We start from the raw sequence: 15,132 nt of genomic DNA on the forward strand, positions 1-15,132 counted from the left end.
CCACACAGGTTAAGGATATATAAAAGTTCAAGAACTTTAATTCAAATACTTTCTTTAAAAGATAGTTTTCAGGCAGCCCCGGTGGCCCAGTGGTTTAGTGCCACCTTCGGCCTGGGGTGTGATCCTGGAGACCCGGGATCAAGTCCCATGTCGGGCTCCCTGCATGGAGCCTGCTTCTCCCTCTGCCTGTGTCTCTGCCTCTCTCTCTCTCTCTGTCTCTCATGAATAAATAAAATCTTAAAAATAAAATAAAATATAGTTTTCTGAATTTCCAATTTCCATTACAAAACTATTTCAAGCCCTAGGTTATACATGCAATAAAGTGTCTTACAAAACAGTGTTTATTTTTTACATGTAGGTCCTTAAATCTGTCTTTTATATAAGGTGTTAAACGGGGCACTTTTATTTTATTCCAGAGGGATGCCCATACCACCTACTAGACAATCCTTTCATTTTCCATTAAATTGAACTATCAGCTTCATCACATATTAAACTCTCACGTGTTCTGGGACTGAATTCTAATTTCTTTGTACCACAGCTTGCTGCTGTATTAAATGCATTTGGTTACAGCAACACCCCAGCACATTCTGACACTGAGTTAAATTCATCCCCTTCACCATTCTTCCTGTCCTGACTTTTCCTGGCTGTTCTTGGGCTCTTCTTTCACATAAGTTCTAAGATTCCACTTCCCAATAGGAGTCTTTTAGGATTTCTACTGGAACTTCATTTATATACTAACTTTGAGGAGAACTGTATGTAGCTTTACGTCTTCCCACTCAGTTTTTATGCCTACTCAAAGCCTGTTTTCTTTCAATGAGCTATTAGTTTTCTTTATCTCAATCAGTAGTTTCCATCCCTGGCTGCATGTTAAAACCAAGTGGGGAGGGCGCCTGGGTGGCTGGCTCAGTAGTTGAGTATCTGCCTTCAGCTCAGGTCGTGATCCCAGGGTCCTAGGATCGAGTCCTGCATCGGGCTCCTTGCAGGGAGCCTGCTTCTCCCTCTGCTTATGTCTCTGCCTCTCTTTCTCTGTGTCTCTCATGAATAGATAAATAAAATGCTTAAAACAAAAAATACAAAGTGGTGAGTTTTGGGGTTTTTTTTAAGATTTTATTTCTTTATTGGAGAGAGAGAGAGAACACTCATGAGCAAAGGAGAGGGCAGAGAGAGAGGGAGAGACTGAGGGAAAGGGAGGAAGGAGCAGGGAGCCCAGTGTGGGGCTTGATCCCAGGACCCTAAGATCATGAACTGAGCCAAAGGCAGACGCTTAACTGACTGAACTACCCAGGCACCCCTACTTTTAGGTATTTTATAAGTTTTATTCTTGCAAATTTAATATTTTTTCATTTCCGTTCCTAGGCATTCATGGTAATGTGGCGAAAAGCTAGGCTTTAAAAAATATATCCTTTACATATAGACATCTTGCCAGGTTTTCTTATGAACTCTAATAGGTTTCCAGTAGAGTCAGGGGTTTTCTAGGCAGACATTTATTGACATTTCTACCTTGTTTTCTATTCTTCTTGTCCCTGTGGGTTTATAAAACTTTTGTCCTTTTAACCTCATTTTGGTAAAGATCAGATATAAGTACTTGTGTTCAATATTTTTTTCATTTGGCATTCAATATTTCTTATAAGAAAAAGTCGGGATCCCTGGGTGGCTCAGCAGTCTAGTGCCTGCCTTCAGCCCAGGGCATGATCCTGGAGTCCCGAGATCAAGTCCCACAGAAGGCTCCCTGCATGGAGCCTGCTTCTCCCTCTAACTGTGTCTCTGCCTCTCTCTCTGTGTGTCTTTCATAAATAAATAAATAGATAAATAAATAAATAAATAAATAAATAAATAAATAAAATCTTAAAAAAAAAAGACTTATTAAAATGTCGGTGGGGGTAAAAAAAAAAACGGCTACACATCTCCATTTGCAACTTCACAAATTATGCTCTGAGGTCTTTATCCGTGTTGATTAATGTAGATTTATGGTGTCATTTTTTTTTAATTTTTTAATTTTTATTTATTTATGATAGTCACACAGAGAGAGAGAGAGGCGCAGAGACACAGGCAGAGGGAGAAGCAGGCTCCATGCACCGGGAGCCCGACGTGGGATTCGATCCCTGGTCTCCAGGATCGCGCCCTGGGCCAAAGGCAGGCGCCAAACCGCTGCACCACCCAGGGATCCCCTATGGTGTCATTTTTAACTGCTTTAGATCATTCCACCGAGTGACTAACCCAGTAAACAGTGGGTTATCCGATACTCTATAGAGGAAGAGTTCATTATGACAGAGTTGCAGCAAACATCCCTGTACTTCCTTATACGCGTCATGACAACTTGTTTATCTAGAAGTGGAATTACTGAATCACAGAGCACCATAATCCTCCCATTACATGTACTGCCTCGTCTCTCTTCAAAGCAGTCATACCAGTCCATATTCCTGACAACACCATGAGTTCCCCTTTCCCCACATCCTCACCAACAGTGATTATAAAGATGTTGGACATTTTTGCCAGTATGATGAGTATAAAGTGACAGCTCATCATCTCTTTTACAAGTCCCTGATTTCTAAGGGAGGCTAAGCAACTCTTCATACCTTTATTAGATATTCTGGTTCCCTCTTCTGTGAAATTCATACTTTCTGCTCTGCAGTTATCTGCCTTTTACAGAGTCACCAATAGGAATTCTCTCAATTATGCATATTGCAAATACCTTCCCCCAAAATGGCTCATTTTTTCACCTTGTTTATGGTGTCTCTTATTACAGAGAAATTTTTAGTTTGGATTTAGTCAAATAGCCAGGTCTTCCTTGGATTCCACTTTTAAAATCTTGACATGCTCATCCCTTTGTCAAGGAAATAAAATATTTTCCCCCAATTTTACAGGTTTTTTAAAAGATTTTACTTATTTATTCATGAGAGACAGAGACATAGGCAGAGGGAGGAGAAGGAGGCTCCATGCAGGGAGCCCAATGCGGGACCCAATCCCAGGACCTTGTGATCATGCCCCAAGCTGAAGGCAGATGCTCAACCACTGAGCCACCCAGGTGTCCCTTACCCCTTTTTGAGATCCTTACTGCACCTGCAATTCATATGTGTATGGTAGAGGAGGTAGGTATCTGATTTTATCTTTCTCCAGCACCAATTATTCAAGAGTGCATCCTTTTCTGCTGACTTATAATGTCACCTATCATACATCAAGTTCACTTAGGTACTTGGTTAAAAGAAGAAAGAGAGAAAGAAAAAAGCAATCAAGCAAGCTGAAAACCAAAACACAGAACTTTCAACAATGTGGAAAAATTCTTATATAACAATGCTAATTAAAACAAGGCAGGACTGGGGCGCCTGGGAGGCTCCACTGGTTAAGCATCCGACTCTTGATTTCAGCTCAGGTCATGGTCTCATGACTGCGGAGCCCATTTAAGATTCTCTCTCTCCCTCTGCCCCTCCCCACCCTAAAACACAAGACAGGATTGATCTTGGCTATGTAAAATAACAGGCACACAAAAAAATCACACTAAGATCCATTAAAGGAAAAAGTCTAACCTAGCTGCTGCAAGCTGCCTAGGTTCAGAAATAAGCTGCATGAAACTGGAGAGTGGGAGGGAGTTTGGACAGAAAGGGCTCCTGCTGCCCAGGACTTACCTGGAGTTTTGCTACTTCCTTCCTGATCAGGAAACTGACTTGGTCCCGATCATTCCTGGAGTAATAGAGACGGCACCAGGAAGGCTTCCCGTCTCTGCCTGCCCGGCCAGACTCTTGATAATACCCAGCCATAGACTTGGCAATATTCCAGTGGGCGACAAACCTGTAGGATCCAAAGGGACAAGCAGCATGAGCTGTGGCAGAAGAGCTGAGGGGAGGGGTGATCAGAACCAGGGAAGCAGGGCTTTCTGTGGCCACCAGGAGCAGGGAGGCTAGCAGGTTCCAGAAGAAATGTGGCTATGACCCCTGTACCCCATCAGTAGATCTCCTGGCCACGGAGTGGCCAAGTCAGAGGCCACAGCAGAGTTAAGAGGAGCAATTTCAGCACATATGAGAAACCAAAAACCCTCAGTGTCACAGGCCCAGGAGAAAAAGCACTGGACTTAAAGAAACAATATATGGCCACTAATAAGCTGCATGATCCAAGTAAGTCCCTTTAACCTCTCTGGAGAGAGGGACAACATTATTATATACCTCCTATAAATAAATAACATTATCTATTTGTCTCACTTAATTCTACAGTTACTATCAGATGAGATAACCCCATCTTATAGACAATGAAATGATTAAAAAAATGTGTACAAGGTGACACAGCAAGGGGACAGTAGCACTAGGATTTGGGCCTAGTGGTGTCTGACTTCAAAGTTGGCCCTAAAGATCCACAGCCAACCTAGGGTCCAAACTGATTCCAAAGCTTGTGTTCTCGTAAACGCAAGCACAGAGACTCATTCCACTCCTGATCAACTTGAGTCTTAAGGAGATCATGTATGCAAAAGTGCTCTGTAAATCATATAAGGCATTACTGCTGGTGTTGATCAGAGCAAAGGGCTTCAGGCTGTAGCTGAAAATGTCTCTGGAAGGTCAGGTGGGGCTAGAGGTAAAAGCCTTCCCAAGGGTTGCCAGAGTGGGGCTAGGAAGCTGGGACACACCCATCTCTTCTGGAAGATCAGTAAGCAGTAACAAGGAATGCTGGGAATAAGGCATTGCTGAGGATTTCCCCAGGGGGCAGTTTAAGATAGTTCATTCCACCCCCTCACGGGGACCAGGCATTAGACTCAGGGAACTGGGCAGTGCTAATGGATGGGCCTGACGGCTGCATGCTGCCCTCTACTGGGGAATGATAGAACCCTGCTGTGCAGTCCTCTGATGGGGGATAGGACTCGCTCCTGGGGCCTCCTTCCCCTTTGGCCGTAGAAGGAGCATATGCACTTGGGCCTTGAAGCAGAGCACTAGGCAGTCACTTGAGGCAAGCCCCACCTGGGATGGTAAGGCAAGAACCATCACTCACCTGACATTGGCTTTGTCCACTCCCATCCCAAAACTAATGGTTGCAACAATGACAGGCACCTTCTCCTCCATCCACTCATTCTGCACCAGCGTTCTTTCAGAAGCCTTCAGCCCTGTGATGGAGGGGAAGGTGGCGAAGGGAACCCATATTTCCCTTGGAATCTACCTTGGGTTTGACACTGTACTGGGCGCTGTACACATATCCTGATTAACCACTTACCAGCAGTGTGGCCTTGGGCCACACACTTAACCTCATAAAGACCCTAGCTTGTGGAGCACATAGCACCCAATAAGCGTTAAAGCCCAGATTGAAACCTAAGTCTATTGGCCTCCAAAACCTGTGCTCTCTCCACAACACCAATACCTGGCCTTCTAAAAACTCATTACTGCTACTGGGAGGGCATAGGGAGAGAAAAAGAATTCAGGAGTCATAGTTCTCATTTTAGATCTCATTTGTGTCTAGACTCCTTTTTGCTTTAGCTCTGCCTGGGTATCTGGAAAAAGATGACAGACCAGCTGATTATCCAGGATCTTTAAAGAACAAGAGACCCACTGAGAGGTCTCTGAAATGGAAGGGGATCAGATGGCCCAGGCACCCCTTACCTGCGTGGTAAGCCTTGGCATTCACACCTCTGTAACTGAGCTCTGTTGCCAGCTGTTCACAAGCCTCTCTGGTCCTGCAGTAAACAATGCCACAGCCAGACAGCAACTGAATGAGAAGACATGGGAAGAAAGTAAGCATTGAGAACAGAACAATCTGCCTATTATACCTCGTCCTGCTGTAAAAGCAGCTCTTGCTGGCAGCCCTGGTGGTGCAGCGGTTTAGCGCCGCCTGCAGCCCAGGGTGTGATCCTGGAGACCCGGGATGGAGTCCCACATCGGGCTTCCTGCATGGAGCCTGCTTCTCCCTCTGCCTGTGTCTCTGCCTCTCTCTGGCTCTCTCTGACTAAATAAATAAATAATAAATAAGTCCTTTAAAAAAAAAAAAAAAAGCAGCTCTCGCTCCTTCTCACAGGGTCCTGTAAGGCAGGCCACCAGCAGGGCTCTGCCATTTGTAACAAAGCAGTTCAAAACCCTAACCCATATAGCTCCCCTGCTTGGATAGGTCTGCAAAGGCCTCACTCAGGGGCTGGACACCCATCTCCCACAGAATTCCAGCATCAGGGAACTCCACTAAGGGAAATAATGCCAAGAAACCAAAGGAACAACTCTCTGTGCACAAGTTTTAAGAAGCTTCAGCTAGTTCTAAAGAAGCTAGAAAAAGCAAAGGTTCTAGAAAACCAATATCCATCTCTGTGTTGCAGATACCACCCACTGCTCTCGAGCGTCTTGGCCTCCCAGCCTGAGGGCCCTCACCCCTTTATCAGCCTTCTGTCCAAGAGCCTTAAGGCAGAAGTCCCTCAGGTTCCCATAGGGATCAGAAAGCAGTTCTTTGAACTGCACATCATAGAAGAGGTTGGCCCGGAAGCAGGGAGTCTTGAAGGTGGCAACTGGTTGCTTCAGGTGGAGGGCAGCAAACACATCCTCTTGGACTTGGAGAGTGGCTGTGGCGGTCAGAGCTATACATGGGGCATGTGCCAGGCGGGAACGGAGGGTACCTAGACGCAAGTAGTCAGGACGGAAGTCGTGCCCCCACTGAGAAACACAATGAGCTTCATCCACCACCAGGTAGGAGAGCAGGTGGCGGGACACCAGTGAGTTCAGGGTGGGCTGGAAGGAGGGTGAGGCTGCCATCTCTGGTGTGATGTACAGAAGTTTGGTCTGTGGCTTTTCTCGCTCTAGATCAGAAAGCAGCTCCTTTTTCTCCTGTGCTGAGAGCTTGGAGTTCAGGGAACTCACTCGTACCTTCAGGGCCAGCAAGTGGTCCACCTGGTCCTGAGGGAAGAAAGGAAACAGGCCACAAGGGAGGACCCAAAGATAAATATCACCTTGGCTCACTGGGCATTTCCCAGTCATAAATGTTCTCCTCCCAACCTCCAAGGTCTCCTCTGCACAAACAAGAAGTACAGAAGGTGAAGCAGTCTTGAGGGCACAGACTCTGAAGGGAGACAGCCCTGGCTCACTTCATCACTGCATGCTCTTTGGCTAGCTCTTCGCCTCTGAGACTCAGTTCATTCTGTCCCTCTGTACGTCCTACAAAACCGGTAACTACCTAACAGGGTGGTTGTTAGCATTAAATGAAATTTTATGATGCAAAAGTAAAGTGAATGAACATAAAGCATTTAGCACAAAGCCTGAGATCTCGTGAAATTCACGATGCACTGGTACTGCCTCCTGTTTCTCCTTCACAGTGGATGGCTCTTAACCGCATGGCCATACTTCCTCATTTCTGATTCTGTCAGCCCACCTGCAGGCCTTAAATATAGCCAGAGGTGCAGAGCAGATGCTGACAACGTTCTAATCAGTTTATATCAATTTAGCTTTCCATCCATCTGCATCCTCTAACCTACCAAGAGTACATATGTGTGTACACCAGAGAGTGTCTGTATATACAGATACATTTCCATACTCCTCTGGGTGAAAAGTAACAAAAGACAATGAAAGGGATCCCTGGGTGGCTCAGCGGTTTAGTGCCTGCCTTTGGCCCAGGGCATGATCCTGGAGTCCTGGGATCGAGTCCCGCGTCGGGCTCCCTGCATGGAGCCTGCTTCTCCTTCCTCCTGTGTCTCTGCCTCTCTCTCTCTCTCTATGTCTATCATAAATAAATAAACAAATCTTTAAAAAAAAAAAAAGACAATGAAAGGCCTCAGGCCATCAAGACACAGAAGATTCATTCATAACCACTAGTTATGAATGCACTAGTGGAGACCCCACATTTGGGCAATTCAGAAACCCAATATAGAAACGGAAATAGGCAAATCAAAGAAAATAAAAGGCAAAAGACCAAGCAAATGAGAAGTGACATTTCCAGATGAAAAAAAACAAACTAAACTAAAAACCTTCCCCTAAACTTTTGAAGCTATCATCTTCACTTCCCTAAGCCTCACCTGAATCAAAGCAATGAGTGGAGAGACTACGATGGTGATGCCTTTGGCCAACAGAGCAGGAAGCTGATAGCAGAGGGATTTTCCTGCCCCCGTGGGCATGCACACAAAGACATCCTTGTCACCTGCAAAAATACAAGACAATGACACTTAATGCTTCCTGCCTAGGGGCACCTGGGTGGCTCAGGTGGTTAAGTGTCTCTCTTGATTTTGGCTCAGGTCATGATCTCAGGGTTGTGAGGTTGAGCCCCACTTCAGGCTCTGTGCTCAACAAGGAGTCTGCTTGAGATTCTCTCCCTCTCCCTCTGCCCCTCCCCATGCCCGTGCATGGGCATTCGTGCCCTCTCTCTCAAATGATAAGTCTTTAAAAGAAAATAAATACATGCTTCTTGCCTTTTATCTTTTTCCTTCATCATGGCTATTGAAAACTTAATGAGTGTAGGAAAAGCACCTAGCAGTGTCTGGCACATGGAAAGATCTCAATATAATGCTAATTTCCTTCCCATCCTTCCTGTGTAAAGGGTGGGGATCAATCCAGAGAGATTTGGAAATGGGCACAATTTCCAGTAATGGCAATAACCACAAGGGTGAGAAGTCTGAGTCTTTTGGGATATGGACAATTGAATTAAATAGCCATGAAAGTTGAATACTCCTAGATGAGTGGGGATACCTGTGAAGACATGGAAGTGATATCATTTAGAGGTCTTTTGTTTGTAAGTGTTATGATGTAATTAATGTTACATTGTTGCTTCTCTCTGGACAACCTCCATTTGCCAATACATCTCAGTTTATAGTATTATTCCTTCCGGGGAATCCCTGGGTGGCTCAGCAGTTTAGCGCCTGTCTTTGGCCCAGGGCGTGATCCTGGAGTCCCGGGATTGAGTCCCACGTCAGGCTCCCTGCATGGAGCCTGCTTCTCCCTCTGCCTCGGTCTCTGCCTCTCTCTCTCTCTCTCTGTCTCTCATGAATAAATAAATAAAATCTTTTAAGGAAAATATTACTCCTTCCTTCTCTATTTCAGACCCAGGTTACTCAATCTTCAACAAAGAGTTTAGCAGGTCAGTGACTGGATTAGGCTATTCCTGTCACTCCCACTACTGCCTAGACCACAAATAAACATGGATTGAAAATTATGAGTTGGCTTTTTTCTTTTTTAAGATTTTATTTATTTCTTCATGAGAGACACCGAGAAAGAGGGAGAAGCAGGGTCCCTGTGGGGAGCCTGATGTGGGACTCGATTCTGGGACCATGACCTGAGCCAAAGACAGATGCTCAATTACTGAGCCACCCAGGTGCCCCTATGAGTTGTTTTCAATCTGCAGCTCTGGCTATGAAATGTAAGAACCAGAACAGCTGGGTGATTCTGACAATAAAACTGCAAGTTTTAAGGGACGCATCTACAAGATTTCCAACAACTATGGACCAAGGTAGGGTCAAAAGGAGGGTGTTGGCACCCTCTGGCAGTGCTACAGTATAGCCAGGACAAATGTAAATGCAGGCAATTTGGCAATGTTACCTCTCACTACAGCCATGGTCGCACTCTCCTGTAAAGGTGTCTTAAAAGAGTCAAACCCAAAGACCTTCTTCAACGTGCTCCGGACTCTACGTTCACGGTCAAAAGGGTGAGCGCTCATCTTAGCGACAGTGGCCAAAAGTTAAGGTAAAGGCGATGATCATACGGTTGCGATGAAAACCCTCTGTTCTGCCTTTTAAATACCGCTTATTTTTCTCTAGGTAAAATCTCCTTTATCCACTCTCAAGCAACATATTATTTGCAACGAACATAGCTCCAGATGAACAGCGTCAAGCAACAAATTCCTGGGCAATTTAACATCTCCACTTTTATGCTCAAGAAAATCAGAAACACTGAACTATCCTATCCCATGATACAGCACAGAGCTAGAAATCGGATCACGACGAGAAATACAACTGTCTCATTAGAATAATTTGGAGAAGATGGAATTGTTTTTTCTAAGATCCACCTCCGGCTCCCTTTATAAGCGCCGCTATCACGCCCGCTCTCCCCCCTCCGCCCTCCCAAGAGCCCCGACCTCTTCTTCCCACCTCCCGGAGGAGAGCTCTTCCCTCCTCCCTCTAAGCCCCAGATCCGCTCGGTTCTCCCTTTCCCAGCCGAAGCCTCCCTGTCTTCACCCCCAAGATATCAGAGCTGGGCGTGGGCCACCCAGGAGCGAAGGACTCTTGCCGGGCCGCCGCTGCCCGCTGGTCGGGAACTACTCGAAGACCCACATAAGCCACCCAGATCCTGAGGAGCCAAATTGCTGGGAAATCAGTGTCAGGCAAAACCCACACAACTTTACATCTGTCGCGCAGTGATGACGTTTCCGCACCTCCGGTGCGAGGGGCGGGGCCAGGCGCAGAAACGGCCGTTTTGATTGGCTGCCGGACAGGAACCGGCGCGAGTTCTCCTGGGATAGGAAAAAGTCGCCTTTACGCACGGAAGTCGGCTTTTTTAAGTCATAGGAGTGAGGCTCGCCGGGGTTGTGGGAGTAAGATGGCGGGGAAGAAGAATGTTCTGTCGTCTCTGGCAGTTTACGCGGAAGATTCAGAGCCCGAGTCCGACGGCGAGGCTGGAGTCGAAACGGCGGGCGGCGCGGCTGGTGAGGCGCGAGTAGGGAACTGGAAGGGGAGGGTCAGGTGGCTGCTTGGAGTGCCGGTCCCCTAGCAGGGGGGAAGGGAAAGAAAGAGACGGTCATTGTGCCCCCAGTCCCGGGTCCCGGAGCCGCGAAGCGCGATCGAGGCCCTGCTTGGGACAGATTAGACGCTTTAGAATAAGAGTGGATGGATCATCTCCTTCCGTTGATTAGATTGCTCTGCCGACACTATTGAAAGACTTCTCCGTGCCGGGCCTCGTGGGGCATAGGGATGGACGAAGGATGGAGAGGATCCAAAGCTACCTATTCCCTCCGGGTTCATTGTATAACGGGGAGAGCGATGAGTAGAACGTACGTGGAGGGTGATAAAGGTTGTGTCTTTGCATTTATGACTTCGCGTTGGGAATGTGCCCTACACGCCATCTAAGAGGTTTTAAAAATCTGTATACCTGGTCTCGCTGGCGAGGGAGTAATTCATTGGTTTGTGGTAGGATCTGGGCATTTTGTGAGCTTTTTTTTTTTTTTTTTTAAGATTTTATTTATTTATTCATGAGAGACACAGAGAGAGAGGCAGAGACACAGGCAGAGGGAGAAGCAGGCTCCATGCAGGGAGCCTGATGTGGGGACCGATCCCGGGACTCCAGAATCACGCTCTGGGTCAAAGGCAGGCGCCAAACCGCTGAGCCATCCAGGGATCCCCTTGTGAGTTTTTTAATGCTCCTCAGTGATTCCCTTATTTTGTGAGCTGTTAAAGACCCATCAGTGATACTGTTAACGCTACTCAGGTTGAGAATCACAGTTTTAGAAAATGGGAACAGATTTCGTTGGAATCAGAGGGCAGCAAGTTAACTAACATATCTGGGCCTTCCTTTCCTCATTCGGAGGTTAGCTACTCTCAGTTTTGTGTGGTGTGTTCCAGTCAGGAGGTTCTCTGGTGTTTCCCAGTAATTTGTAGCATTTCATATTTTTTGTTGTTGTTTGTTTTGGTTTAAACGGAAAAGAAGATTTTGCTTCTCAAGTAGGTATGATTGGTAACCCCTCCGAGTGACCCCAGCTAAAGCTCCTGTTCCTAGCAGAGGACACACAAAAATGAGGGCAACAGAGGCCTGGTCTTGTATGAGAAGACAAGTTTTACTGCCTCTGATAGAAGGTAGAGATACCCATATCAAAAGAGGTTTTCTGGGACGCCTGGGTGGCTTAGCGGTTGAGCGGCTGCCTTTGACTAAGGGCGTGATCCTGGAGTCCCAGGATCAAGTCCCGCATCGGCCTCCCTGCATGGAGCCTGCTTCTCCCTCTGCCTGTATCTCTGCTTCTCTCTCTGTCTCTCATGAATACATAAAGAAAATCTTTTAAAAAGGTTTTCTAAAAACATGCAACAGTAGTAATAGAAATAGTAGAGGTCCTCAGCATACTAGGTGAATGGAAAGCATGAAAGAAAGAATTTAGCATTTGGTTTTTTTCCATGTTCTTTTTGATGATTTCATCCACTAAATTCTGGTCTTTCCAAAGGTACATTCCAAACCTATAGTCGCTTACATGAGACTTAAGACATTCAAAGGTAGTTCTGGCCGCTCAAATCACGGAAATGTCGTCTTGCATTTTTGTACGCATTCATTCTTCTTTTTCTTTTTTTTTTCCTCTGTTTCAGAGGAGAAAGGTGGATTAGTATCTGAAGCCTATGGAGAGGATGACTTTTCTCGCCTCGGAGGTGATGAAGATGGTTATGAAGAAGAGGAGGATGAGAACAGCAAGCAGTCGGTAAGTAAATCTGTTCTAATCCAGAGTTGCTCCAAGCACCATTTCATTTGTCAGAAACCTTCGAACTGTACCAACAATGTTCCATTCCATGGCTAACATCATTCCCCACCCTTCCCCCACTTTTTGTTTGGTATCAGTTGAGGAAACTGGTTTGGTTATCGGTAGTTCTGTTTGAAAACGAAACTTGTTTTCATCTGGACCATTTTGAATTAACTTTTTTTTTTTTTTAATCTATTTATTTATTCATGAAAGACACACAGAGAGAGACACAGGCAGAGATACAGGCAGAGGGAGAAGCAGGCTCCATGCAAGGAGCCCGATGTGGGACTCAATCCGGGGTCTCCAGGATCACACCTCGGGCTGCAGGCGGCACTAAACCGCTGTGCCACCGGGGCTGTCCCTTGAATTAACTTTTGAATTGAAATTTGGGGGAAAAGATAGTGGACTATTTTATTTAACTCCGATATCAATGAGTGTTTCGTGTCATTCCCCATTAAGGGAGTTTATTCCGTTTGTGACAATGCATTTGTCCTAACATTGATATCTGCAGTCAACTCGGTATTTTTAATCTTAGTTGGGGTTTATTAAAATCTTTCAGCTCATTAAAAAGATTAGGGAGGAAAATTATTTAGTTTCTTATTTGTGATTTGATCCTTCTTAACTTCTTTCTTGACATTTTACTTGGCACTTTTTATCAGAGTGCCCTCAGTTCTTGAGCACAAATCTGGCCTGACATTCAGTATGTACTGGCAACAAAGAAAAGAGAACTGTGTCTTAATTAACCAGAAAGCCTTTGGATACACTATCACCTGAGTGAGCCTCAGGAGCCAGAATTTAAGTTTGGAGAGAAAGCAAGGATTCAAGCTGGTGCTTAGCACAGTCATATAAAGTGAAATCTGGCTATTCAGCAATACTTTTAACTGAAGCACTCAATGTACTTTATTATTTGTTTGAAACTTTTTTATGCATTGATATTTAAATATTAGCGTTAAAATAGTTTCTGATTAAACCAAAAAGCGTTTTGTATTTGATGCTCTTTTGGAAGATATTCTCACATCATTAGCCCCACCATTAATGCCAATAATTTAGAATTGACTAAAATTGTTTAGAAAAGCTTTGCAAATTTTCTTAAGTGCACACATGCTAGCCTAACACTGTATTTTCTTGATAAGTTTGCATGATGTGTTTCTAAAGTGTCGCTCCATGTTGCTTTGCTTAGAATTTTCATCCTATTTAAGTTTTGTATCATATTCTAGTAAAATCCTCTCATCAGATCCCAATATAGACATTTTAAAAATGTAATCGTATTTGGCTGAGCTATATCACTGACTTTCTGGCATGATTGATTACATTTTAAGGGAATCATGGAGATTGGATTTAAACCTTTGGGCTCACTGGCACCTAGAGGGACAGTGAAATCTCAAAGCCATCAGTACCTTGTTCAGGTCTCACAGATGATGTTTATATTAGCATCTGGGGTGCTATTTAATGTTTGGGTTAGAGTGTAGCTCGATTGAAAAAAAGCAATTTCAAATGAAACTTAATTTTTTCCTGGGTGTTAAGTTAAAGGCTCTTGTGCATTGGGGTGTTCTGGGAACAGATGTGGATATAGCTACCTAATAGGGTAGCTGATTTTTGACCTTCATTTGGTGAAATGGTAGGCTGGCTCGTGTGAGGCCAGCACACACTTTGGAAAACGCCTTGCTCATATGGTGCTTTGTGTCAGGCAGGCCATTTGAATCAGGAACAAGACTGGATAGAACAGGTCAGTGACAGTTCTATGAGACCCAGGAAAGGCCAGGTGTGGCTATGTAGTCCTTCCCTGGGTCACTTGCCCTGGTCATGTGACCTGTTGTTGGTGTAGCTGTGAATGCTCCTGGGTGGAAGTTCCCAGGTGTGGTTGTGTGGGGGTCATGCTAGTCTGACCGTGAACAATGTCATGGTAGGTCTGAGTCTGATGTACTTGTGTGTATGAAAGGCAAAGGAAAGGAGGAAAAAAAGAGGTTCATGTTCCAGGTTTTAAATAATTGATATTTCGTTGGAAACCCTATGCCTGCTTTATCTTATGGGGCTTGCTCTTACTCTTTTCTGAAACATTGCAGCCTTTTTCCATTTTTGTGTGTGTGATTTTTAATCTCAGGCATTTCCATTGCTGTAGACTATGACACTGCTGGAGTAATGACTTTGAGCTGCTGGTGGTCTTTTCTCCACCCCCACCCCCTCCCCCACCTCCCAGAACATCTCCTTTCCCCCTTCTCTTTCTCTAGTTCTGGGTCATAGGGGAGGGGAGGGGTTCTTGGTGGGATGGCCCAGGCTGGGTACATTGCTCCAGACCCTAATTATGCATGTGAGAACTCTCAGGCCCGCTCCTTTAAGCTTAATCCTCTAAATTCTTTGTCTTGTAGGAAGATGACGATTCAGAGACTGAAAAACCTGAGGCTGATGACCCAAAGGTATTTGGTGTTGGCTGTGGTGGGGTGGCCGGAAGCAAATGAGGCGTTGTAACACTGTGGCTCGGTTCCTATGTCTGGACCTATGTTGGTCCAGCTAATGCACTGTACAAACGTGTACATTATCCGGGATGAAAGCAGGTTTCTAAAGAAAGGAGGTTACCATGGAGGGAGTCAGCCCTCAGGCAGCTTGGATTTCCAGCCTTGCAGCTAGTGCCATATCTTCAGACTAGAAAGGCAAGAGGCCTTGGCTGAGCATAGCAGCCTACCTGTGCTCTGCAGCGAGGTGAGCTTGGTGGGATCACTGCACCTGCAGGTGACTTAGATGTGGGAATGTTTCTCGAATCCAGGAGTGCCT

At 45.4% G+C, this 15,132-nt stretch overlaps 2 protein-coding genes across 10 annotated transcripts in view; one reads left to right on the forward strand and one right to left on the reverse strand.

Moving 5' to 3' along the window:
- The window catches only part of RECQL5 (RecQ like helicase 5), a 37,482-nt gene extending 27,176 nt beyond the window's left edge, over positions 1–10,306 (reverse strand). For 2 of the 7 annotated variants that reach the window (XR_013354950.1, XM_077854236.1), the window contains exons 1-6: positions 9,471–9,981; positions 7,958–8,079; positions 6,327–6,845; positions 5,574–5,679; positions 4,972–5,083; positions 3,624–3,786 (exon numbers count right to left, since the gene is read on the reverse strand). Coding sequence is in view for 5 of the 7 variants with exons in the window: in XM_077854236.1 (XP_077710362.1) it covers positions 3,624–3,786; positions 4,972–5,083; positions 5,574–5,679; positions 6,327–6,845; positions 7,958–8,079; positions 9,471–9,588 (1,140 nt within the window). In the remaining 2 variants the exon portion in view is untranslated. Of the gene's footprint in view, positions 1–3,623; positions 3,787–4,971; positions 5,084–5,573; positions 5,680–6,326; positions 6,846–7,957; positions 8,080–9,470 lie in introns of all 7 variants that reach the window. The other 5 variants (XR_013354951.1, XM_077854234.1, XM_077854235.1 and 2 more) reach the window with 5 other exon arrangements.
- An 81-nt stretch (positions 10,307–10,387) lies between these two features.
- SAP30BP (SAP30 binding protein) overlaps positions 10,388–15,132 on the forward strand; it is a 36,182-nt gene continuing 31,437 nt past the window's right edge. The window contains exons 1-3 of one of the 3 annotated variants that reach the window (XM_077854239.1): positions 10,392–10,572; positions 12,215–12,324; positions 14,730–14,777. In XM_077854239.1, coding sequence (XP_077710365.1) covers positions 10,467–10,572; positions 12,215–12,324; positions 14,730–14,777 — 264 coding nt within the window. In that variant the 5' untranslated portion in view covers positions 10,392–10,466. Of the gene's footprint in view, positions 10,573–12,214; positions 12,325–14,729; positions 14,778–15,132 lie in introns of those variants that run through there. The other 2 variants (XM_077854240.1, XM_077854242.1) reach the window with 2 other exon arrangements.

Source organism: Canis aureus, chromosome 16 (genome assembly GCF_053574225.1).
Source record: "Canis aureus isolate CA01 chromosome 16, VMU_Caureus_v.1.0, whole genome shotgun sequence".
Taxonomy (NCBI): domain Eukaryota; kingdom Metazoa; phylum Chordata; class Mammalia; order Carnivora; family Canidae; genus Canis; species Canis aureus.